The 24,980-nt window shown below is 47.5% G+C and overlaps 1 protein-coding gene across 1 annotated transcript; it reads right to left on the bottom strand.

The window, feature by feature from the left end:
* Positions 1 to 4,581: 4,581 nt before the first annotated feature.
* Positions 4,582 to 23,031, bottom strand: NEMP1 (nuclear envelope integral membrane protein 1). Its single transcript, XM_055003124.1, has 9 exons — positions 22,935 to 23,031; positions 20,318 to 20,433; positions 17,959 to 18,178; positions 16,274 to 16,346; positions 14,826 to 14,919; positions 13,016 to 13,130; positions 9,770 to 9,995; positions 7,730 to 7,903; positions 4,582 to 6,795 (listed from the first exon to the last, which is right to left on the bottom strand). Exons 1-9 carry the CDS (start codon positions 23,020 to 23,022, stop codon positions 6,588 to 6,590), a joined length of 1,314 nt encoding a protein of 437 aa, XP_054859099.1. The 5' UTR covers positions 23,023 to 23,031; the 3' UTR covers positions 4,582 to 6,587.
* Positions 23,032 to 24,980: the final 1,949 nt, after the last annotated feature.

The raw sequence follows: 24,980 nt of genomic DNA, 5'->3' as shown, positions 1-24,980 counted from the left end.
GCCCAATGCAAGGTAAGTGTCTCTCAGACAATCAGGGCTTTTTTTCAGCGGAAACGCGGCGGAACGGAGTTCTGGCACCTCTTGAAAATGGTCGCATGGCTGGTAGCCCCGCCCCCTGATCTCCAGACAGAGGAGAGTTTAGATTGCCCTCCACACTGCTCCAGCGGCATGGAGAGCAATCTAAACTCCCCTCTGTCTGGAGATCAGGGGGCTACCAGCCATGTGACCATTTTCGCCGAGGGTGATTTAAACTTAAAAAAACTCCCCCCCATTCCAGCTGACCCAAAGTGACGTCATTGTGCGGTCACTGAGTTCCACCACCTCTTTTCCCAGAAAAAAAGCCCTGAAGACAATGTTTCTTAATTCATATAATCTTTTTTCTTTTCTTTTGCAGAGGAGAAGATGCCGCATTCGGTCAGGCATTGTCCAGATGGGAAAGTGGGCAAGAATAGAAAAGTTGGCAACGGGCTTGCTAGCTACGGTCTCAACCCGTTTCGGGGATCTTCATCATCAGCTGAAATATTAAACTTTTTTAATTCATACAATACTTCAAAATTCCAAACATTGCATTGGTAACTTTCACTGGGTTATCGACTATGCTTCTTGGTCTCCTAGGAGGTTTCTCCTTAGTACTGAGTGTGTGGTTTGGCGGAGACTATCCTTTTTGTTTTTGTTGTGGACTTGGGTTTATGGCAGCTCCTTAAAGTACTCTGAGATTCTCTGGTTCGGACTGAAATGGCTCAACAGGGCTATTCCTCTGGAATTGGGCACAGCTGTTATACTAATGAACATTTTAGCTTTCAGTTCAGCAGTCTAGGTTTGGGCCTCTAAACACATGAAGTTGCTTAACATTGAATTAGACTGAACAGCAAGCGGAGATGTTTATGGGATTAAATGCTCCTTAATGAAGCTTTGCGGAACAATGAAATGGTTAGGTGAATATTTGCCCATAACCCAGATGTGAGCCATGCACAAACTTATGCCTCTGTACTAATACAAGTTGCACAGGGTCATATTAATTCCTTCTTGAGAGGCCTCGTGTGTGCCGTTTCCCAATGAGGGACTTGCAAGCAGCCAGTACAGAAACTATATGAATGATTGATCTGGCTGTTATTTACTGGCAATATTAAGTCGTATATTTTCAGTTATGCAAATGAGTTTTCTTTTACTGGCTCTCTGTTGAAGGACTCCTCTGAATTTCAACATAGTTTGGCTCTTTCGACAAAAGTAAAAAAGAATTCTGATCCCTCTTGTACTGTCCCTCGTGGAATTTCATGCACCCCCCCACCCCAACTCTCATGCCAAAGCTGCCTCGCCTGTTGCTTAAAGGCAGCCGTTGGATGAAATGCCTACCTTTGGCAAGAAAGCGAAAAGCAACTGTGGAAGGTTCTCCGCCTGCCTGGAAATCTGCTTCACCACATGTGCCTCTTCCTTGGGAGCTGCCCCAGGTTGGGTTCCCGTCCCCAAAGGGAAACGTAGCCAGTGACATCATGGGAGGATCCCATTTTATGCCTCCACTTAATGGTGTGCAAGTAGACACTGGTCTCTGTGGTGAGCAGCAGCCGCCAGGGCGGAGAGAAAGCTGGCTGGAACTCCTGCAACATTATTTGCACAAAGTTTTTTGATCTGGCAGCCTCTGTCCTTGTTCTGTTCTCCCTCCCCACCTCAGCCCTGATAATCGGTCTTCTTTTGTGCTTTAAGTTGCAAGACCCCTGAAAGCTAGCCTGCTTCTGAGGCCATAAAAGCAGAGCTGCAAAGAGATATGGCACAGGGTGTGCACAAGGTTGCAGACTTAGAAACTCATGTGGTTTGTAGTCTTGTGCAGCAGTGCGTACTCGGCAACGTGTAAAGAACAGCATGTTCTGCTTGCTTTCGAGCAAGCTGGGAATTAAGCCCCTTGCCATACTTCCGGTTGGAGGAGTCCTGCATAAGTCACACACCAGCCTATGCTCATTTACTGTGTTAGTAGGAGAACTTGTGTTCCTACCCTGGCATAGTTCAGAGAGGGCACCATCATAGAAGAGGGGTCGTTTGAACTTGCTTGCTTGAACATGCGTAACTGCTTGATGAGTAGTCCTCTTCACTTGACAATGAACACACATACGTCCTGCACGTACGTGTGCACATCTGTTGGTAAGAAAGAGCCAACCAGTGTTAACTTTACAAATGAAACCGGGCTTGGGATTGGTGCCTGGATAAGCATGCCCCAGGTTTCAATCACACTCAGCGCATGTGACATAAGAATAACTTGCTGCACATCTAAAGAAAATTAAAACGTACACTGTTACATGGATAGTACGTGCGTTCACTGTAACTTGTGAACAGGACTCGTGAATCAGAGGCTTGCTCAAAGTCAGTATTGTCTGCGCTGATGGGCAGTGGCTCGTCAGGGTCTCACATAGAGGACTTTTAGATCACCTCCTATCCAGTCGTAAAGATAGAACCTGGGACCATCTGCGCCACCCCAGAGAGAGGTCGAATCATGGCACTGCTTGCTACTGAGTCAGACTCTTGGTCTGTGCAATCAAGTTTAGTCTTGTCTACTGGGGCTGGCAGCTGCTCTCCAGGGCATCAGCCGGAGGGCTTTCCCAACATCGACTGTCTGACCCTTTAAACTGAACGAACCGAACGGAGGACTTCCTCAGATGCTGAGCCACATAGCATCCCAAAAGGGCTTCAACTGCTGGGCAGGACGCTTTGACAATCTCTCTCTGCTGATCTAGTTCCTTCTCTTCCTGTCTGGGTTTGTGAGTGACAGAATACGTGGAGAAAGCTGCCAAAACCAGACTTGCGTGCTGGAACTGCTGCACTGTTTTGACCGCACACAACCTGTGACAGTTGACTGGGCTGGGTCTTGGACTGTGAGGAGGAGGAATGGTGTCTGTTTTTAAAGGGAGGTGTAGTTCTTACGCAAAGTGAGGAATTCTGCTCCCTTGCTTTGTATCCCACCACTCTGCTCAGCCAGTTCCAAAGTCTTCCTCTATCCGCTGGAGGAAGGATTCAAACTTGGCCAAGCCGAGTGGTAAGAAAGACGCAGAGGAATCGCATCAACAGCCCAGGAAGCAAAATCTCCTCCAGTGCTCTTTCCTTTCTGCCAGTAAGATGGAAAACCCGAGATTTGCTTTTGTCAACAGCTGCACGCAGAGCTGGAATTGCCGTAAGGGGAAATCTTGAACTAGCAGGAGTTCAGGCTGGGTGATCTGATGTTGTCTGGCCTGACCTTTGCTGTCTGAGTCAGAAGTGAAAACTCTTCTCGTCTCCCCCCAGCCTGATTCCTGGAAGAGCGGCTGCAGCTTGTTTCTCAGTAGCTCCAATAGCCAAGAAGTTTGGTTTTGCTGCTCTTGGCAGGGAGAGGGCTCATGTATCCACCCCCCCCCCCCGATCTGCTGATACTGCCTTCCTGTCTTGCAGTGCCGAGCATCCAAAGGACAGAAGAGAGGCCAGTGCTGGTGTGTGGACAAGAGAGGCCATCGGCTGGAAGGGCTGGAGGAAAACCCTCTTTGCTTGCTGCCTAGCAGTGACTGACGGAGGGGGACGCACAGCGTGCCGGCAGCAGAAACTCTGGACCCAGAATCTCCCTACTCCAGCCACTCACAAGAGTGTTTCCCTTTAATTTATTGTGTGATTGTCGTCTTGCTGGAATTGTGGGTTCCCTGCTATGACCTTGGACCAGCTGCCTCATCTAGCAACAGCCCACCAAAGAGCATGAGACCCTGGGCTGGCAACACTGGGTCTATGATGTACGGGAGGCATCCGGGCGCATGAAGATGCTTTGTCAAATAAGCTATCAGTGTCTGGGGTGCAAAGATGCTAAGAGGTCCCTGTACTTGAGCTGGCTTTTCTGTTGGGCGGATACATGTTTAGCACTTGGAACAGCAGCGCAGCTAGATGCTGGGTGTAGCTCTTAAGCTTGCGTAGAAGACAGCATTGGGTCCTAAGAGACGCATGGGAAGAGGCTGTATGCTTTTAGAGGGAGGGAGATGTGGCTTAAGCAAATGCCAGCCGCATTTTTAGCACCACGACAAAAGAGTAGAGACAGCTGAGCAGAGATATGGGGGGCAGAACTCGGAAGACTGAGGGGAGGATTAATTGGAAACCGTAGTATAGGAGGGGGCCCAGAAAAGTGGTGCCGGGATAAAAAGTGAGTTGTCGGCAACACGGTTTGCCTTATATATCAGGATGCTTTGCATGGGTGAATGGCCCATCAACCGATGTCTCCCTAACCACAGTGCTTTTCAGTGGAGTCTGTTTGCATGTCTAGTGAAGCATAAACATGCATGTAGAAGTAGCTCTGCGGTCAAGTAACAGCGTCACTTACGGCAGGAAGAGGCAAAACATATCCAATGCCCACCTTGCCCACCTACAATGACCAAACTCACAGTCCCAGCTCACTATTATAACATTACGGCTACTCTGAAGTATCAAGTGTCAACCGGTTTTTGTTGAGAAACAACAGGTAGAGGGGCTCTTTACAGACAAGCCAGGAGCGGTTCCCAGCAAAATGACTCTGGGGATTGAGATTTGGTCTAACAACCGCCACCACTACTGCAACATCACACAAGGATTATTTCCTACCTGGCAAAGAAAATGACTTTATTAAAAAAAAATCTCAGTCCTTTACAATTCAAATAAAGTATTTCAATGGGGTGTCAGTACACTCAATGTAAAAAATATACTCTTTTTAAAAGACTGACCCATCTCATTGAGGAAATAAAAATTAGAGAAACACATAACACAATTTAAAATCTGATCCGCAAGCATTCTGACTTCCTGTTGGGAGACCTTCTTCCCTTCTCTTCCTCCCCCTTTTATGGCTTATATCCCACAATACGCTGCGTAAATGAAGCTTTGCCCTTCCCACGAGATGAGTGCAAGCTGATCCTAGTGGGAGAGCTTCGGGCTTTGCACTGGTCACAAATATTTGGAAGAGGCAACAGTAACAGTTGTCCATGGAAATGATTTGCATAGGGCTTGGAGCAAAACATTTAAGAGGTTTTCTAACGTGTATGCAAGCTTGGTAAGCTAGCTGGATGGACACTCGGTTGTTGGATCAGTCTAACTCTTTAAGGAAAAAAATCACTGCTGGCTATTTACTCTCGAGTCCTGAGTTCTAAATACTGAGAACACAAGAAGGTGGGTCATACCATCTCCAAGGCAACAGCGGAGGATTAAAAAGAAACAGGCAGCCCTATGCGGTCATCTCTACCCTACTCTCTCCATAACAACCTACCCTATATCCTCCTGACATTACACCGTTTTGCCTTTCCTCTTCCCATTCTATTGGCTGCTGCTGGGAAGCGCATGAAGAAAGAACACGTGGTATGGAAGAATGATACGAGGCTTGCGGTTTTCAGCAACAGCACCACTCAAGGACATCAACACCACAGAGTTCCCTGCATTTTCTGACTGAATCTGTGTTGTGTTTCACAGTTCCCAAATCCTGAAAGTCCTATTTCCTTATGGGAAGTTTACTACAGTCAACCCCGAGCAAAAAATCTCACCTAGAATGTTAGAGCAACACTTGCGCAGAAAAAAAGCAACGGAGAGTCTGCAACCTTGCAGGCTTGCCATAGAACACAAGGCTAAAGGCATCCAAGTGAGGCGCAAATAAAGCAAAGGAGCTGCAGGATTTCCACAGGAGGCAGGCCAAGGCAGAGCAGTCCTCTTCTTATGCCGCACAAATCGGAGATAATTTATCTGAGCAATTCCTGCTTACAGCATGAAGAGACATCTAAGCGAGCACCAGGAAACAGCCCGTCGTCACCATGCCCCGTCAGCAACGTTAGCTTCCACCTCCCCGATCCAAGTCACTACAATCCAACGTTAAAAGCACTCACACAAAAAGCAAGTGAGGGCCAGATGGATTCCTGCGCTTGCATGTTATTTGGAAGAAAACAAAATCCTGGCTGAGCTGAGATATACACAGCGTGGGACAGCCACTGACTGACGTGGGAATGGCAAGGCAAATATATATATATCCGTTCACAGGGGAGGGTAAACCCCAAGCAAGAGTTGCCCAACTACTGACAAGTGCAGGAGTTCCCTGGGGAAACGGATCTTTTCACCCACTCCCTTGGCCGCCATGGCAAGCCCGCCCCAAAGCAGGTGGTCTCAAAGGACATGTGTGTGTCTCCGAGAAGCACATTACAGCACATGTCACATTCCTGTCTCACCTGGAAATCAGCCCGTTCATCGCAGCATCTGTTTCACCAAGGCTAGGAATTTTGTTATTAGCAGCCTTTAAACAGGCAATCTCAACTCCACCTCACTGCCCCCCATTTCTCAGCCTCATTCACAACTGACAACCCTGGATTTGGGCTGATTTGCACTCCGCAAGGTGTCGTGGTTCAGAACGCTTTGGCATATGCCAAGTGTGGTACAGTCCACATGTGGTTCATTGTCTGGAATGGACGGCAGCGCTTTAATGGCTTGTAGGTACCCCCTTTCCAGTTTCCAGCATTTGATAAGGGAATATGCCTCATCCCACACAACATCCACACACAGTAGGCTTTGTGTGGGGGTGCTAGTTGCGGCAGAGGGCAGCAAAGCTGCAACTCTTACCCCACATCAGCAGAGGGTGTTATTAGTCAATCCATCTGCCTAAATGCTATATGGTTCCGGGGCAGGGAGCTCTCTGCACCATTGTCCTCGTCAAAGCTGTCATCGTTCGTCTCTTCCCCTTCCTCTTCAAAGAGCTGATCTTCCAGGAAAGACCCTCCCAGCCCGTATTCCTGCTCATGAACGGAGATCTCATTAGGGGTGAGATGTGAGGAACCTTCCACAAAGTCAGCGAATCTGCAGATAAACAGAGAGCCCACGTGAACATTAATTAATTACCTTACACTGAATCAGACCCTTGATACATCGAAGTCACTGCTGCCTGCTTGGGACTGGCAGCCGCTCTTCGGGGTTTCTTTCACATCACCCACTACCAGATTTTTTAACTGGAGATGGAAGGGATTGAACATGGGACCACCTAGATGCAAAGCAGATGCTTCACCACGGCCCCTCCCCAGTGAAGATATTGCAGCAGCTAGCCAATCCCCAACCATGATTTAAACCTTAGAATATCATTAAGCTATGTACCTTTAGCCAATTAATTATTTGTAAGACCCAAGTCTCCAAAGGGTATAGCAGGGTCCCCAACATAGTGCTTGGGGACACCATGGCACCCACCGACATTTTCCTGGTGCCCGCCAGGTCTTTTTAGAAAGCGGGTGGAGCCATGTGGGGCACCTGCCCAGAAGGGCTTCCAATTGGCAGCCTGAGAGCCAATTGGCTGCGAAGATTACAACATGGTTTCAGCCGCAGCTGCCACCAGCGTTGGTTTCATTCTCTCACTCCTCTTTCCCAGAGTATTTTTAAAACTACCCCTCTTCTCCACAGCACTTGGGCTTCCTCTGTGTGGCTGGATCCTCTTTCTGCAGCAACCCTTTTCTAGTTGCACCCAGAATTCCAAAGGTGCCCACCAGCTCAAAAAGATTACAGACACATAGCACGAAGGGGCAGCCATGTCTGTAACAAGGTGAGTACACAGAGGGGCAGAGAGAAAAAAACAGGACTCATTACTAGTCCTTATCTTTTTAACCACCACAGATTCTGTCTCACTTCCATATTTGGGTTTGTAGCTTGGGCTTTCTTCTGACGATTCCCTAGACTTACACATGCACACACCAAAAGAAATTCTACGCAAGAAGAAAGTTCTCCCCTTCCGCCCCTAAAGCAGTACCTCTTTGGAGACTGGATGCGGGAGACTGCTTTCCAGGCAGAGAATTCTGGGCTGCTGCAGAACTCCCGTAACTCTGCCAGGGCTCTGTGCGTCTCTACCTCCCCCTGCAGACGGTATTCCTCCTCAGTTAGCAGCCGTGGTGGGGTGGGCTTTGCTGAGGCTGGACACAGCTTCCTGCTAGGACAGCAACGGCGTTAGTGGCAGCTCCACCTCTCAGCACCCAAGCCTGGTTTCTCGCAACAGCTGCTGGGTAGCTCAGAGCTCAGGTACCAGACTTTTTCCCAGCCACACCACAGTCCAATTCAAGCTCGAGGACAGAGAGCCAGTAGAAGCCGTCATGCGCCAAGATCAAGCCTTGCTTGAGTGAGATTCTCTCCTGCCGGTCTTTACTTCTGAACCAACTCCATTTCAAACTGCTCGCTAAATTTTTGCACAAGTTGTTTCAGCAGCATTAGACAGCAATGAGAGTAAGGGGTCCGTGGAACAAACTACCAGTTGGCATATTCTCAAACATGGGTATAATTTAATATCTTCCCCCCCACACACAGAACCAAATAGTGGGCAGCTACAGATTCCGGGCTCGGAAGTATAAGAGAACTTTGGTTTTGGCCCCCAATTTTCAACCCTGAGGAATCTTACGTTACTTGCGGCTCACCTTACTGGTATAAGAAAGGCCCTACCTCAGTGCTTTCAAACGATGCTCATCTTGAAAGGCAGGGCTCTTTTATGAAGCCTTCATGGGTGCCACCTAGTGGTATATTTTGATCTGACAACAGCTGGAAACCCCAGGGTTCGAATTAAGACAGCGTCTCGCTTGCCCACATTCTCCTGGGGCGCTATCCAGAGCAAGCCCACCAGCAGCTCACTGCAGCACGTGACCACACACAGGGCAAGCTACACCACCTGATCCCTTAACGCTCCAAAAACTCAGGCAACAGATAACCAATACTAATAATACATCAATCGACTCTGAGGCAAGCTGCAAAGGAGCAGCCTAGTTCTGGTTTGGACAAACAAAGGAGGAGGCATGCCATTTTACCTGCCTGAATACCAGCACATGGAGACCATGGATTTTGTTCTATTGCTATCCTGAGCACACTACCAATACATCCTCTTCTAGGGAACAGAGTGCAAAAGTTTATCCAAGCAGCTCTAACAACATGTGTCTTGCCCTCATCACATCTATCTCCAACAGAAGGCAATCAAGACCATATCCGGTTTATGAGAACGTCACGGATCTTCTTTCCAAGGCCTGCTTTTTTCCCTTTTTTAAACTCATCTCCCTGGTGTCCAGAGACTGGATTTTTAAAAAGAACCATGGACATTCATTCCCAGGATCTAGGAACTGCGGGAACCAAGCTAGTAAGGTTTCCCAGTATCTGAACAGCACATACATCGACCAAAAAAATGTAATTCAGTCTACGGGCGTGTACAATTTAGAGATCATGAAAAAGTACACCCATGTTTTCCAGTGTGTTTACAGGTAAGTGGCTCTTCTCCCTATCCCACCCCACTTTTACTGTGACCTCAAAAGACATTCCTCCCCTAGAAAACCTTGGTAAACTCTTTGTTACACTTTCCCCAAGACCTCTGGAAAAAGGGATCATAGAAATGCGTGCCTATGGACCTTCAAAAAAATCCCTCTCCACTTGTTGTTGTCCCCGTGGACCCAAGACGGACAACAAGGAGGTTCTCTATTCTATTCCATAAAGATCTGAGAAATTCAGTGCAAGATGACTGGAGTAGAAAGCAGTGATCAGAAAACGGCACACAATCAGACCAGAGTGGAGTGGGGGGGGGGAGAATTCAGTCATCCCTGTTATATAACTCCAGATGATCTATATACAATCTGAGATTCAGGATTTAGACAGGACCAAACGACAGCAGAAATCCTCCCGAACCTTACAAACAAGAGAACAGTGTTGTCAGCTGCACAAAGAAACACAGACGCGCTGCTCGTTTTCTTAGGCAACTATTAATAGGGCTGTTACCGGATGGTGCCTTCTAGGATAAGCCACGCCCACGCCACCCATCTGTCACCTGTAGATGTTATAGGCCCATGAGACGGGGTACTCCAGGTATTTAGTGCAGAAGGCAAGGATGATCAAGGCGATGGCGATCTGCGAGATCTGAATGCTGCAACCGAGGAGTAGCAAGCCCAGGATCTGCAAGCCCCAAGTGAGGAGGTTGACGCTGCGCTCGTTCTCCAACGGGCCGTGTATGTAGCAGACGGAGAAGCTGAGGCACCCTACAACGACCATGTAGCCTAGGAGAATAAAAATGAATACGTGTAGTAGTAAAAGGCACATTACTCTTTTTTTAAACAAGTATTATTTTTACTGAGATCTTAACCATTCCCACTTACAGAATGACTGCTGTTAGGTGACCAGAGGAGCTAGGCAGTGTGAGATTCTCCACTAACAGCACAATCCTGAGCAGAGTAAAACCCTTCTAAATCCACTCAAGGCTGTCCATTTTCTGTTAGGAATGATGGACAGCCAGTTGGAAAAAAGTTTTAGAACACTGTTTTTATATGGTTGTTGTGGGTTTTCCGGGCTGTATTGCCGTGGTCTTGGCATTGTAGTTCCTGACGTTTCACCAGCAGCTGTGACTGGCATCTTCAGAGGTGTAGCACCAAAAGACAGAGATCTCTCAGTGTCACAGTGTGGAAAAGGATGACTCAGCCCAACCCCACCTTCCTGAGTAGATATAACTTACCTGCCAACATCTTTTCCACACTGTGACACTGAGAGATCTCTGTCTTTTGGTGCTACACCTCTGAAGATGCCAGCCACAGCTGCTGTCAAAACGTCAGGAACTACAATGCCAGGACCACGGCTATATAGCCCGGAAAACCCACAACAACCATCGTTCTCCGGCCGTGAAAGCCTTCGACAATACACTGTTTTTATACTTTATTACAACAGCAAGAGTACTTTATGCACAAAAGTGGGAAACTACAACATTGCCTACAGTGGAGGAATGGCGGACAAAAGTTTTGGCGTTTGCGTCAATGGCAAAATTTACTGCATTAATTAGAGAGAGGACATTAGTTAACTTCTTGACTGAAAGGAAACCGTTAATAGACTTTTTGCATGAAATGGATAACAGGGATTGGTTGACATCTGGATTTATGGATTAAGAAACAGGAACAATAGAAGAAAAAAGAGGGGCTTTGTGACTAACTTAGAATAAGTGGGACTCTAGAAATGATATATACTTGTGGCGGAGAAAATCGGAACTCAACTTGTAGTGTAATTTAGGGGGGTGGGTTGTTTTCTTTTCCTCTTAATTTTATTGTGTGCTTTGTCTTGTTCTCTATGTTTGTTGTTTATTGTGTGGTGGTGTGTAGTTTATAGTTTAAATAAAGAAAAAAAATTAACTAAATCCACTCAAGGAAATAGGCCAAGAAGGGTTTTACGCTGCTTAGGATCACACTGTAGGTCAGCCAAGAATAAGGCGCTCATCTGGAATATGACAAACTGGAGGAATGAAACACACTGCCCAGCAGAGAGTGTAGAAGGCAACGAAAAGGCAAAGCATCCAGCATTCTGCATAGAAAAGTCACCCACAAACAGAATATTTATCCCTCTACATTTTTAATTAGCTACCTTTGCTGCTTTTATTGGTTTGGGATCGCTTTCAGAAAGCAGGTTCTGACTTTTTGTGTTTTAACGTAACGAGTCTGTAAAGCACGTCAAGCACTTGTGAAGAATACAGCTAACGAGTATTTTAAACAAACAAATGCAAATAAATTAAACGATGCTATCGGTAATGCAAGAATGGTTGCACAAGTTTCTCCTTTGAGGAATACTTTTACTAACAATAACATAATAACATTTGATTTATATACCGCTCTCCAGAGCAACTTAACACCCACTCAGAGCGGTTTAGAAAGTATGTTATTATTATCGCCACAACAATCACCCTGTGAGGTGGGTGGGGCTGAGAGAGCTCTGAGAGAACTGTGACTGACCCAAGGTCACCCAGCTGGCTTCAAGTGGAGGAACAGGGAATCAAACCCAGCTCTCCAGATTAGAGTCCTGCCTCTCTTAACTACTACACTAAACTGGCATAGTGTGTGGCAAAGGGCTGGGGAAATGGTCCCTGGAGCCTAAGCGTATAAAAAGCCTTCTAGCTTCACCAGGACCAGCCAGCTCTCAGCAGGCAAGATGAGAGAAGGAAGTGACACCGTAGCAGAGAACTAACCAGCAATCATGCCTTTGCCTCAGCAGGGGCTGACAGGCCAAGGCAAAATAATCGACAGGCACCTGGTTCACTGCCTTCCGCAGCTCAGGATTTGGTTTTATTTACTTCATTTATACACTGCCTTTCTCCGCAGTGGGGAGCCAAAGTGGCTTACATCATTCTCCGCTCTTCCAGTTTACCTTCACAATCCCCCTGCAAGGTAGGTTAGTACATGACTGGCCCAAGGTCACCCAGGGAGCTTCCACGGCAGAGTGGGCTTTGAACTTGGGTCTCCCAGATCCGAGGCTGACACTCTAACCACTACACCACACTGGCACTAGCCACGCTGTGTGAAGTGACGTTAGGGAGCGGGAATGGAGAAGTTCATGAGTGCCAGGCAATAAGTATATCTGGATGGCACCTTCTGCTACGTCGAATAGGAGACGAGGGCAGAACTGCACCTTGAGGTAAGGGCGGAGATGAGGGGAGAAACTTTCCCAGACAGGGAGGACTTTGGTGCCCAGCAGGCATTGTGCCAACGGCTGGGGCAGCGGCTTCCTAAGCCAAAAGGCGGGGTGAGGATTATAACGATTATTAATTCCTTTATCAAGGCAAAAAAACCACCAAGATTAAGCCTGAGAAGGTCGCGGTTGCGCAACTGGCAGACGCACACTGGTCATTTAAACTCACCCCCCCGTCAATGATGTCTATAATCCACTCAAATGCCTTTTACAACAAAGGGCCAACAACCCAAACCCCAGGTGAGCTGTCTGCTTCAGGTCTCCAAATCCTGTTTAAGCAAAAAACGCTGAGCGCTCTAAACAAAACATGGGGGGAAAGCGGCTGTACATTCATAGCGATTAAGACGACCAGTGCAGCTCAATTAGCCTTAATGAGAACCTCTAAGACGCTTCTGTTTGAAACTGCAAGCTTACCGGAAGCAGAGAACAAATTCCTGAGGTGAGACGTTTTCTGAGGCACAGAGATTAAAGGAAGTGAAACTCCCTGCACTTCTTAAATAGGCTTGCTCAGAAATACGAAAGAGGCGTGAGACTCGTGCTTCCGTCGAGGCACGCGCCGAGACAGGCACACACTTACCCAGCAGATACTCCCAGTAGAGTTTGCAGATCTCTTGCAGGTTCCGGAAGACGAGCTGGATGAGGTACACAGAAAAAGACCAGCCTCCTACCAGCATGAGGTACACAGGACTTTTCTAGGGCACAGAAAGAACAAACTGTCTTAGGGGGGATTTATTTTGAGGTTCTTGAAAAGGCAGACGAGGCAACTAGTCCTCAAATGGGATGCTATTATGGGCAGGTTTCTACACTGCCCACCCAATCAGTGAAATTATTTGTCCAGCAGGGGTCAGTCTGCACAACCTGGCAAGGTGAAATCAGGTCAGATTCTTTGGAAGCTTTCAGACGTTCCAGATTCAGTTCTCATGAACGTGCAAGGGAAGGGGTAAAAAAGTGGAGATTAACATGACGGAATTTTCTCAGCAGAAAGATTCTAACACAGCGCAAACTGACATGTGAGGGGGAAAGCTGGGCATGAACTCTTCTTCCTAACAGTTTCTATCCAGGGAGAATTATTTATTTTTTCAATTTATATACCGCCCATCCCCAGGGGCTCTGGGCGGTGAACAGTTAAAATCGATAAAAACAAAAACTAAAATCAATATACAAATAATAAAACAAATTAACAAGGTGCAGTGGTGGGGAGAACCTTCCCCACCCCAAAGGTGGGAGGCCGACATGGCACCGCCCCCTTCAATCACCAAACGCCTGGCGGAACAGCTCTGTCTTACAGGCCCGGTGGAACGATAATATGTCCCGCTGGGCCCGGGTTTCCATTGACAGAGCGTTCCACCAGGCTGGGGCCAGGACTGAAAAGGCCCTGGCCCTGGCTGAAGCAAGGCGGGCTTCCTTAGGGCCGGGGACCACAAGTAAATATCTATTCGCTGATCGGAGCGATCTCCGGGGAACGTACAGGGAGAGGCGGTCCCGAAGATATGCCGGTCCCAACCCACTTAGCACAGTTCTGTTTGTGCAGGATGAACTGCAGAACTTAGTACTTTCGCTCCTACCAAAAGCCTTCAAATGGGTTGCGTAAGATCTTGCGCAAGCAGAAATGCAATTGCAGATAACAATAAGTTTGACTTAGCACAAGTGGATGCTACCGTCTTTTTCTTACGCTTCTACTTGCACAAGAGTTCTTGCCCAAGCGGAAACGCTGTGCTGGATCCAACCCATTATTTTGTACCATTTTTGTACCGTAGGGGTTCAGGTGAGGCCATGGCCAACTCCCCAAACCCTGTGAAATCTGCTGTCTGTTTAAATTTTGCTAAAAAAAACCCAAACAGCCACAGTTCCCCTCTATGTTATACTCAATATACTGAAGTGATCAAAAGTAATTCAGAATAAACTATGAACCAGACAATGCTATGTCTCACAAATATAATCTTCAATCAGGCAGTATACCAATCAGTATATGTTTAAATTTTGCTGCCAGATTTAAATTGCTCTTAGCTGTATGTTATTTATTGTATATTGTATCGTGTTTTAATCAGGTTGTGATCCGCTCTGAGCCTGCGCTCGCAGGGAGAGCGGACTATAAGTCTAATAAAGAAATAAATATTAATCGAATTGGGCCTAACTGCTTTCACGTAACGCCACAAGGACCTTTCGGATGTGCAAATAGGGCACGGAAAAACCAATCACTTTATTTTGCTCCTGTTCTTACGACTAGATTTGTCCAAAGCGAGCATGGTCACTTGCGGAATGCCATTTGTTGTTCAAGTTTTCACCATGTAAGAGAGGCACGTAAATACAGGCAATTAAAATGAGAGGCGCTTAAATGTATGGGATGCTCCAACTGATACTAGCGACGGGATGGTGGCCTCACTCACCTTGGGAACCATCCTAGACATGAGATAGATGAGGACGAGCAGAGAACTCAGCATGCCGATGCTTATTCCAGCCGAGTAGAAAAAGAGAGTGCTCCTGAAAAGAAAATCGTTATCTTAGATTCTGTGCAGGAATAACAGCTATACAAAGATTGTCGGATATATTAAGTCTCAGGCATGTGCCAGAAGGTATACAACTCGTAAGCATAGATTCCAGAGGTCGGAACATTTTGGACCTTCGTGGAAGTTGTGGCTGATGTTAACCCTGCTGTGCTGGGGTGGAGAATGCTCCTGGCATGCCCGCCAGAGATCACCGATGGGACACCAAGACCGAGCCTCACCCGGGAGGAGCAAACCACACCAGCTGGAACAAAAAGGCGAACAGGAAGCCAACAGTCTGAGCAACAAAGCCCCCTCCCTGCATTAAGATACAGGAGGCAATGCCTGCCCAGGTGGACTAGCATTTGCCGGGTGCTTCTTCCTCGATGCATTGCAGCAGGAGGAAATTTCCAGTCTATCCACCAGGCGACTTGAACGCTCTCTCATAAGGGCGCACGGGTCAGGGAAGTCTTGCAGAACTCAGCGGTGCCGGCTTTGGCAAGCAGGATCTCTTCGCCACTAACAGGGAAGGGTCTTGTTTTTGATGGTGCTCTGAGCTTCGGAGGCCCACAGAGACAAAACAGCTTCTCAATGTGCCTAAATGTCTCTGAAGGCCGTGGTGAGAGCAGCGTAAGTAGCTTCTAGTCCCCTACCTGACTCTGTGGCAGGTACCTGCCAGGCTCATGGCCACTGGGGATCTTGCAAGGATGTCCACACTTCCCAACAAACTGTTACCTTCTTAATCAAGCGAGCAGGCAGGGCAACGAATAAAAAAGGGAGGCCACAAAGCTCGGTTTATTGTAACCAAGGCAGTTTTTTTAAGGGGCCAATTCAGATGTAATCTTTTTACGGGCACCTACCCGCGTTTTTCCATAGCAAAACAACTGGCAACAGGCAGGTCTGACCTACCAAGCTGGAGACTAAATTATTAGAGTGTCAGCAAATCAGATTCATGGAAGCATTATACAAGGACCTTTAATTATTAATGTACTGATGTCTTTGCTCTTATATTGCTGGGAGACATTTTTTTTCTTAATTATAGAAGAAAAATCCGGTCCCCCGGCAGCCTAAGAATTTATTCCACTGCTTTAACCAGGATTAGTGGCGCCAGAATCTTTTTATCGGGATGAAGTGGTTTTAATGTGTTTACGGTATTTTTTGATATATTGTTGGAAGCAGCCCTGAGCCCGCTTGCAGGAAGGGTGGGGTACAAGTCAAATAAATAAGGAAGGAAGGAAGAAAACCAGCTACTTTAAACATAATGACAATTATCGAACCTTTGGCAGGACAGGAGAGATCACTGCTTCCGGCTAAGCACAACCAGCCCCACTTACACCCATGAGAATACTCACCTACTCAGTGAGTCCCCACAGAAGAACAGCAGAAGGCCAAGAAAGGAAACCAGGAAGAGTTTTGGATCAAAGGCTGCAAGGAACAAAATGGATCCATGTCAAGCAACCGTGTCTGACTGGCCTGCCGTCTGGATTAACAACTACCGACGCAAACACCCATCCCTCCTACAGTTTCATCGAGGGAAAAAAGCTCCACGGGGCATGCAAAGTTCAAGATCACGTGCATATAAGCTATCAGGAATAGATTATGTCTGCATAGCCTCAATCCCCCCATGGAAATGAAAGAGCTTCTCTTTCCTTACAGCAGTAGTTTTCTCCGTCTCCTTCCCTTCCATGTATACGTACCAAATGAACAGAATAAACCTAGATTGCATGAAAGGCCAGTTCATTTTTTTATCCTTGGTACAAAACACTACCTCGCAGCACATCAAATTGCGACTGGTACATGCTCATGGATACTATTCGGTTTCTGCAAGATAAATACAGAATCCACACACAAGCCGGTCACAACGAGCGGGTCCCTGCACCTTCTTGCAGAAGATAAAAACATGAACCAGCCATTATTTGTATTTGCACACTAGGTAATACGATAGTGCTCTTTCAATGGGGAAGTTATCAGGCACGTGCTTTGCAACAAAAGAAAGCTTCACACATGTTGTTTTTTCAGAAGGAAGTGAAAAACTTAGCAGGTTTCTCTAAGATGGTGAGATCAGAAATGCACACGAATAAGCATTTACTTTACATTATCTCTTTGAAATGTTCAACGGATTGGACTCTAATTCACTGCAAGGCCTATTATTTGGCCCACGTAAATCTTGGCATTTGCTCTCTAGCACTCCCCTCCCCCTTTTTCCTTCCAATTTTATTGTTGATTCTAACATTTACAACATATATTGACGTTTTCATTTGAATTACAACATATCTGGGAAAGAATTACAGATAATAGGTTACATTGCGTGTGTGTGTAGTGCCATCCAGTCAGAGTTGACTTATGATGACCCCTGGCAGGGTTTTCATGGCAAGAGACTAACAGAGGTGGCTTGCCATTGCCTGCCTCTGCAACCCTGGTCTTCGTTGGAGGTCTCCCATTCAATTACTAACCAAGGCTAACCCTGCTTAGCTTCTGAGATCTCACAAGATGTGGCTCGCCTGGGCTATCCAGGTCATATTATCACAGCCAGTTAAACATATCAACTTTAAGCTAGCACAACAAGTTGTAAATGAGAGAGATATAAGCAATAATATTCTATTAATGATATCAGTATGTACTTCATGGCTTAACATTGCACACAAGAGAGAGTAAACTTAGATTATTTATACTATTAAGATGCTAAATTTTATAGATATAAGTTTCAGATAGACTGGGTTTTGGGGTAGGATATCCTCTTTGATAACGTGCTCAAAAAAAGCAAAGTTGCTTTAGGGTAAATTTCCTCCCTAGCACACTTAGAGCAGCTAAAATCAGCACTGGATACTAACAAAAACAGTTCTGGACTACAAGTCATTTTTGTCATATTCCTGCTCTAGCATCTCTGCTAGATTCTGACCCCAATCAGAATGCCTGCATGTTCCAGGTCCCCAAATCTGGAAGCAATTGGCTTAATAGACTACTGTTAGATACAACAGATGGACATCTTACACAAATTCCCCAGCAAGCCAACCAACCAAAGTAAAACAGGACATACTCCGAGCAACGACGATGCTGTAAGTGGAGTTTGGCTCAAGGAGGTCAACTTTCAAGCAGGTTTTATTACTGTACAGCCCTAGGCTAATATAGGTGTCATTGAGCTTCTCTTTGAAGAAGGAGCCAATGTAATTCCACATGTTAAACTCCTCCAGTTCTTTGAGCTTCTCTTCATTTTCAACTTGGGTAATGCGGATCATCTTGGTGCTGTTTATTCGGATCTGCAGAGGAGGAGGAGGAGGAAGTACGAGATTCAGTTCGAAAAATCCCAGACCACACACCAGCCACAGGGCATTTCAACAGGTCAACACAAAACATGGATACATTTATGAAGTGCGCCGTTTAAATGACAAACAGTAGAATGCAGCAAAGTACTGAAGAGAGTAACAGGGGCTTTAGGAAACAGAGCCTACAAGTGAAGTTGGAGAATGTACCCCGTATATACTCTGGAGAGCCCTTAGACTGGCAGGGAAACATCTACTGGTGGTCCCTGGCCCCAGGGAGGCTCGGCTGGCCTCGACCAGGGCCAGGGCCTTTTCTGTCCTGGCCCCGACCTGGTGGAACTCTCTGTCGGAAGACACTGGGGCCTGCCAAGACCTTATATCTTTTTGGCGAGCCTGTAAAACAGAGATGTTCTGCCAGGCATATGGTTGAGGCCAGTACTTGGATCCATTCTAATTAGCCTCCCTGCCGGTCTCCTACTAGTGGGAGGGGGGGGCTATATGGTCCATCTGCCCCCCCCCATGCGCTGGGGAGTTAGAGTTCACCAACCCATGTGTATGGTGTGCAGGGAAAGGGGAATGGCGCCCCATCTGGGATACTGAAATGTATACTGCTACGATGAGATGTGATTTTATTGTTCTACTGTTTTATCTGTTGTAATTTATCTATTGCTGTAACCCGCCCTGAGCCCGCTCGCGGGGAGGGAGGGCTATAAATGTAATGAATCAATCAACCAGAAACATTCCTCTCTAAAAAAGAGATGGTTAAAGGACAACATAATATAACAATTCCTGAGGAGAAGCCAAGCAAATCTGTTGCATCTTAAACACTAAAAGATTTATTCTGTCATACATTTTTATGGACTAAACCATGCTTCGTTAGCATGCCCTCAAGGCGCCAGTGTCTGCCAACAGAGAATATGTGTCGTGCTTCTGATAAAGTGGGCTCTAGACCACAAAAGCTTAAGCCACAATAACTCTATTAGTGTTTAAGCTCTCACAAGACTCCTCTTTTTTGTTTTATAGCACAACCTCTTCCCTCAGCAAAGCTGAGCATGCCGCCCTAAGCAGAATTGCTGCTGGTAGAAAGTGCTGTCAAGTCCTAGCTAGGGCAACCCCTGCTGGGGTTTTCAAGGCAAGAGACTAACAGAGGTGGTTTGCCACTGCCTGCCTCTGCATAGCGACCCTGGTCTTCTTCGGAAGTTTCCCATCTCAATCTCTAACCAAGGCCGACCGTGCTTAGTTTCCAAGATCTGATGAGATCGGGCTTGCCTGGGCTGTTCAGGTGTGGGCTTATACTCTTCTAATCCTGCTAACCTCAATTTATGAATGTAAAATCTTCTTAAGACAGCGTTCTGCCACGTTCCATTGTTTTGGGATGGGGACGCTGCTTGATTTAGCTAACACCAATAAAGAAAGAAGAGAAAAGTAATGCCATTACCCTGGAAATCAGTCAGAGAATATTCCACTAAAATAAAGCAAGATCACAGCAAGCATAGGCTGGGAGACTTCTAGAGATCGGGAAATGCATTGCACGACACCATACCTAAGGCTACAAGGAGAAACCTTGCCTTGTGCTGTTGTGAGTCTCCTTCCCATGGTGCTGGAGTGGGAAGTGGCAAACAGTATTTTGAGCCTACCCTCCTAAAGTGGAATGACATTCAACAATATAGGCTACGGGGTTGTTGTGGGTTTTCCGGGCTGTATTGCCGTGGTCTTGGCATTGTAGTTCCTGACGTCAGGAACTACAATGCCAAGACCACGGCAATACAGCCCGGAAAACCCACAACAACCATCGTTCTCCGGCCGTGAAAGCCTTCGACAATACAATATAGGCTACATTTGGAGCACGACATTCCTTAACTGTGTACAATTCAGATGAACCTGAACATGGAAGAATGGGGCAAGGTGGCAGAGAGCAACACTGAACACTACTTAAGCAACACAAATTGCAAGGCCAAGCTTAACCACCCATCCCCCAACCTTAAAAGGACAACAAAAGCCAATGGGGTTTTTTGACAGAAGTTATCTTTAGCGACTCATAAATTCTAGTCTCAGTTCATTTTGTGCAGCAAGCACGCAGACAAGTTAAAATCCACAATATACAAGCCAGAAGCAAAGGGAGACCCTGATTCTCACCTGAATTCTGGTCCATATGTCATGCCATTTGAGACTGCCAGTGTTTGTATAGCAAAACTGCTTGGGGGAGCTGTGTGTGAGCATGCGGTGATCTTTGAGTTGAATTATTTGCCCGTCTTTATGGGACAAGGAAAAAAAGAAAAAGAAAGAACAGATTAGATAAACTGACAAGATCTTCGTATGAACATAAACCAGATTTGCTCCTCAAGGAACAAGAACCAAGCTGGTTTATACAAGATGTGGGTTAGGATTAGCGTGGTCAGCAAGCAGGAGATATGCCTGTCCAGTAATCGATGGCGAACATGCTAAAGTCTACACTGGGCAAAACATGGAAAACAATACACTAACCATTCTGTTTCAGGGAGAAATAATGGACAGAAAGCACCAAAAAGACACACCATGGCGCTTGTCTACAGTGGACAATTTACAGCAACAACTAACAAACAGTAATGCGGTTTAAACTTCCATTTGAACACACATGGAGTCTCAAAGTTCCATTGGCTTTTGGTGTCTGTGCAAGACCTCCTTAGCCAGAAAACTCTACCAGCCTCTACCACAATGGCTTTATTAGGCAATTAAACAGCAAGGATGACGGGTCACCCACACACAATATTAGCGCAACTCAAGGTTCAGATTTAGCTTGTCTGACAAATCCAAAAAAATCCCAGGAAGATATGCTGGGCTTTTTTAGCAGGGTACTTTGCCCCCCCCCCCAAAAAAACTATGCAAATGAAACATGGTTCAGCAATTGAGCGACTCTTAAGAAGATCAAGAGATAATGATTTAAAAAAAACTTTCTCAGGCAAGTCGCTAGGTGGAAAAAGTCATTAAACCAGTGGGAGGAAGAAGATATGTAATTTACAGCATAATCTTGGGCATGCTCATGCAGAATTAAGATCTGTTTAGTTCAAGTGTGCTCTTGAAAAAATTACAACTGTAAGCCATGAGCCTTGAGAACAAAATAATAATAATTATTTCTCTAATACCACCAAAGCACACAGCACAATAAAGTAAATAAGAAAACTAAATCAGTCCCTTGCCCAAAGGCCTATAGATATATATTTGATTTGGGTTTCCATGTGGCTACTTTATATACCACGTTTATTTATTTGTTTGTTTACTTATGTCATTTATAATCTGCCTTTCTCACTGAGACTCAAGGCGGATTACACAGAGTGAGATCAGCACAGTCAATATCAAGGACTTTTCAAATAACAATGCCATAGGGTAAATAAATGCTAGTGTATAAAGACATAACATTAGCAAAAATCCAATAGAGTTGATGAAATGCTGAAACAGAGCATAAACAATTCTAGGACTGACATTTGACAGCATAGAACTAACCAGTAGTTAGTTACTTAAAGCAATAGGTAGTACATAGGAGAACATACTTAAAGCAACAGATAGGATGTAAGGCAACATAGCGGTGAAGTCTATGGTCTCTAACTCGTTAGTGAAGTATTTCTTTGAGACCCCCTCCCTGCAATGCAGCCCTCCTATCTGAGCAGAAATTTCTTTAGAATAATTTAGTTTTGCACCGTTTGCAGAAAACCCGGAGAATGGGGGCTTTCCTGACCTCTTCGGGCAGGCCGTTCCATAGGATGGGGGCCACCACAGAGAAAGCCCGTGTACGGGCAGCTGCTGATTTCGCCCATGCGCAGGGTGGCACCTGCAGGAGACCCTGTTCAGCCGAACGCAGCTGCCGTGACAGAACACAGGGAGAGAGGCGGTCCTGTAGGTAAGCTGGACCAAGGCCATGAAGAGCCTTGTATGTGGTAGCCAATATCTTGAACTGAGCACGGTAACTGATAGGCAGCCAACAGAGTGAGTGCTGAATGGGGGTGATGTTCATGCTCCTGCTGGCTCCTGATAACAGCTCAGCAGCAGCGTTTTGCATTAACTGGAGTCTCCTAGTTAACTTAGTTACAATAAGGCAGGAGCCACCCCCAGAGAAATCCCATGTACAGGCAGCTGTTCATTTTGCCCATGTGCAGAATAGACACTGCCTGCCTTGCTCCGGTGTTTTTGACACAGCAGCAAGTTGCCAGCTCCAGGTTGTGAAATCCCTGGAGATTTGGGGGTTGGAGCATGGAGAGGGCGGAGTTTGGGAAGGGGAGGGACCTTAGCAGGGCCGAATACCATAGAATCCACCTCCAGAGTAGCCATTTTCTCCAGGGGAACAGATCACTACAGCCTGGAGATCAGTTATAATTCTGGGAGATCTCCAGCCACCACCTGGAGGCTGGCAACCATACTTTCAGGAAGTTCTGGGGGCAGCTATTTCAAAGGGGGCAATTTCCCTGCCAGGCAAGACGGTTGGAAATTTGTCATACATTTTCAAGTATCAGTTCCATTACCAAGGAACGCGTAACGCTTGGGGGAGTCGTTTAAGCAAAGTTTAATTCTAATGCTATAGAGTGCACCTCCCAAACAGCCATTTTCTCCCGGGGAACTGATCTCTGTTGCCTGGAGGTTAGTTGTAATTCCGGGAGATCTCCTGCCACCACCTGGAGGCTGGCAACCCTAGTCCCCCCGAGCTGTCACGTGGGCCCCGCTGTCAGAAGGCTCAGGAGCCACCCTCAGGCCGCCGCCGCTCCCGCCCCCTTTCTGAACCTACCCGCGTCCCACAGCAGCGCCAAGAAAACGGCGGCCTCGAGCAAGAGGCGCCACCGCCGCCCCGAGTCCGGCTTCATCCCTCCCGCCATGGCCGCTCCTTCACCCGCCGCCCATCCCAAACTAGAACTTTTGCGCCGCGGCCCTTCGCCCAGCCAATCGCGAACTCGGAAGCGCGAGCCAGCCCACAGACCCTGCCCGATGGATAGGCCTGTTAGCCAATAGCGAGCCGCACAACGGAAAGAGGCGGGAGAAACGCTCCCGTCGGGCCAACGGATATTTTGAAGGATGGGTCCACGAGCCTATCGCAAGAGAGGCCCTCGCCGGATTGGCCTCTGTGAAGTAACGCCCGGCGGCGAGCGACGACGTTCGTTTTCGCGAGTTCTCCAAACCGCCCGCCATCGAAGAGTCCCGCCTCCTCGCTTCTCGTAGGCGGCGGCTTCAGCCTATCGGAGAGCCAGGATTGTAAGGCTCATAGCGGTATCCCAGCAATCAACGGGTGATGGGTGGATGTCACTTCCCAGCCTAGGGAAACGCAGCGCGGTCCCTTAGCAACCGTCGAATTCTCATCCTAGCAACTGGTTGAGTGACAGTCCCACCCATTCGCCCAGCATCCTTCTTCCATAGCAACCATTCAAGGGCTCCTCAGTTCCAGTTAGACAGTGATGGAAGCAACAGGGTTTTGGGGGCTGAAGAGTCCAGGTCCTTGCCTGGCATTCATTTTATTTAGGAGTAGGGATGTGCGTTTCGGCATTCAGAATGCCGAAAGAATGCCGAAACAAAAGTGTTTCGGCTTCTTTCGGGGAATGCCGAAACGTTTCGGGGAATGCCGAAACGTTTCGGGTAGCCGAAAGAAAAAAGCCGAAACGTTTCGGGATTCTTTCGGCTTTCTTTCGGCTTTTCTATGGGAAAATGCCTCCGTCTTCCAGGACGTCTGGAGGAGGCATTTTCCCACCGAATAAGCCCAAAATTGGTGGGGACCTTCCTCTAACCCTTCTCTAACAACCACCCAAGTTTCAGACAGATTGGACTTTGGGGGGCCATGTTATGGCCCCCCAAAGCAGGTCCCCCCATCCTCCCATAAGAAAGCGAAGGAGCAGCATATTGTTAGCATGCTGCTGCTGATCTTTCTTCATTATTTCCTATGGGGAAAAAAATGAAGAGGCAGGCTTCCTTTGCCAGGGGTGGCATTTTGCATGCAAAATGCCCCCCAGCCCTCAGGGGCCCTTCTCCCACCCCTCCTCCCACCCCCCACCAAGGCTCAGCCTGCTCCCACTTGGGGGGGGCCATTTCATGGCCTCCCCAAGTAGGTGCTCTAATCTCTACCACTGACAGCTGGGGGAGGCTTGTGTTGCCAGGGGTGGCATTTTGCATGCAAAATGCCCCCCAACCCTCTGGGGCCCTTCTCCCACCCCTCCTCCCACCCCCCACCAAGGCTCAGCCTGCTCCCACTTGGGGGGGCATTTCATGGCCTCCCCAAGTAGGTGCTCTGCTCTCATCTCTACCACTGACAGCTGGGGGAGGCTTGTGTTGCCAGGGGTGGCATTTTGCATGCAAAATGCCCCCCAGCCCTCAGGGGCCCTTCTCCCACCCCTCCTCCCACCCCCCACCAAGGCTCAGCCTGCTCCCACTTGGGGGGGCCATTTCATGGCCTCCCCAAGTAGGTGCTCTAATCTCTACCACTGACAGCTGGGGGAGGCTTGTGTTGCCAGGGGTGGCATTTTGCATGCAAAATGCCCCCCAACCCTCTGGGGCCCTTCTCCCACCCCTCCTCCCACCCCCCACCAAGGCTCAGCCTGCTCCCACTTGGGGGGGCATTTCATGGCCTCCCCAAGTAGGTGCTCTGCTCTCATCTCTACCACTGACAGCTGGGGGAGGCTTGTGTTGCCAGGGGTGGCATTTTGCATGCAAAATGCCCCCCAGCCCTCTGGGGCCCTTCTCCCACCCTTCCTCCCACCCCCCACCAAGGCTCAGACTGCTCCCACTTGGGGGGGCCATTTCATGGCCTCCCCAAGTAGGTCCTCTCAGCCCCTAAAGTCCACCCCTTACA

This window comes from Eublepharis macularius, chromosome 19 (genome assembly GCF_028583425.1).
Source record: "Eublepharis macularius isolate TG4126 chromosome 19, MPM_Emac_v1.0, whole genome shotgun sequence".
Taxonomy (NCBI): domain Eukaryota; kingdom Metazoa; phylum Chordata; class Lepidosauria; order Squamata; family Eublepharidae; genus Eublepharis; species Eublepharis macularius.
Note: the sequence above shows the minus strand (reverse complement) of the source record. Positions and strands in the feature narration are given on the sequence as shown.

Coding starts and splice junctions, on each gene's coding strand:
- NEMP1 (XM_055003124.1), bottom strand. CDS start 23,022: ATGGCGGGAGGGATGAAGCCGGACTCGGGGCGGCGGTGGCGCCTCTTG. Junction 9,996..13,015: donor CTACTGGGAGTATCTGCTGG/GTAAGTGTGTGC, acceptor TTATTCTCCTAG/GCTACATGGTCGTTGTAGGG. Junction 6,796..7,729: donor CGCATCCAGTCTCCAAAGAG/GTACTGCTTTAG, acceptor GTTTATCTGCAG/ATTCGCTGACTTTGTGGAAG.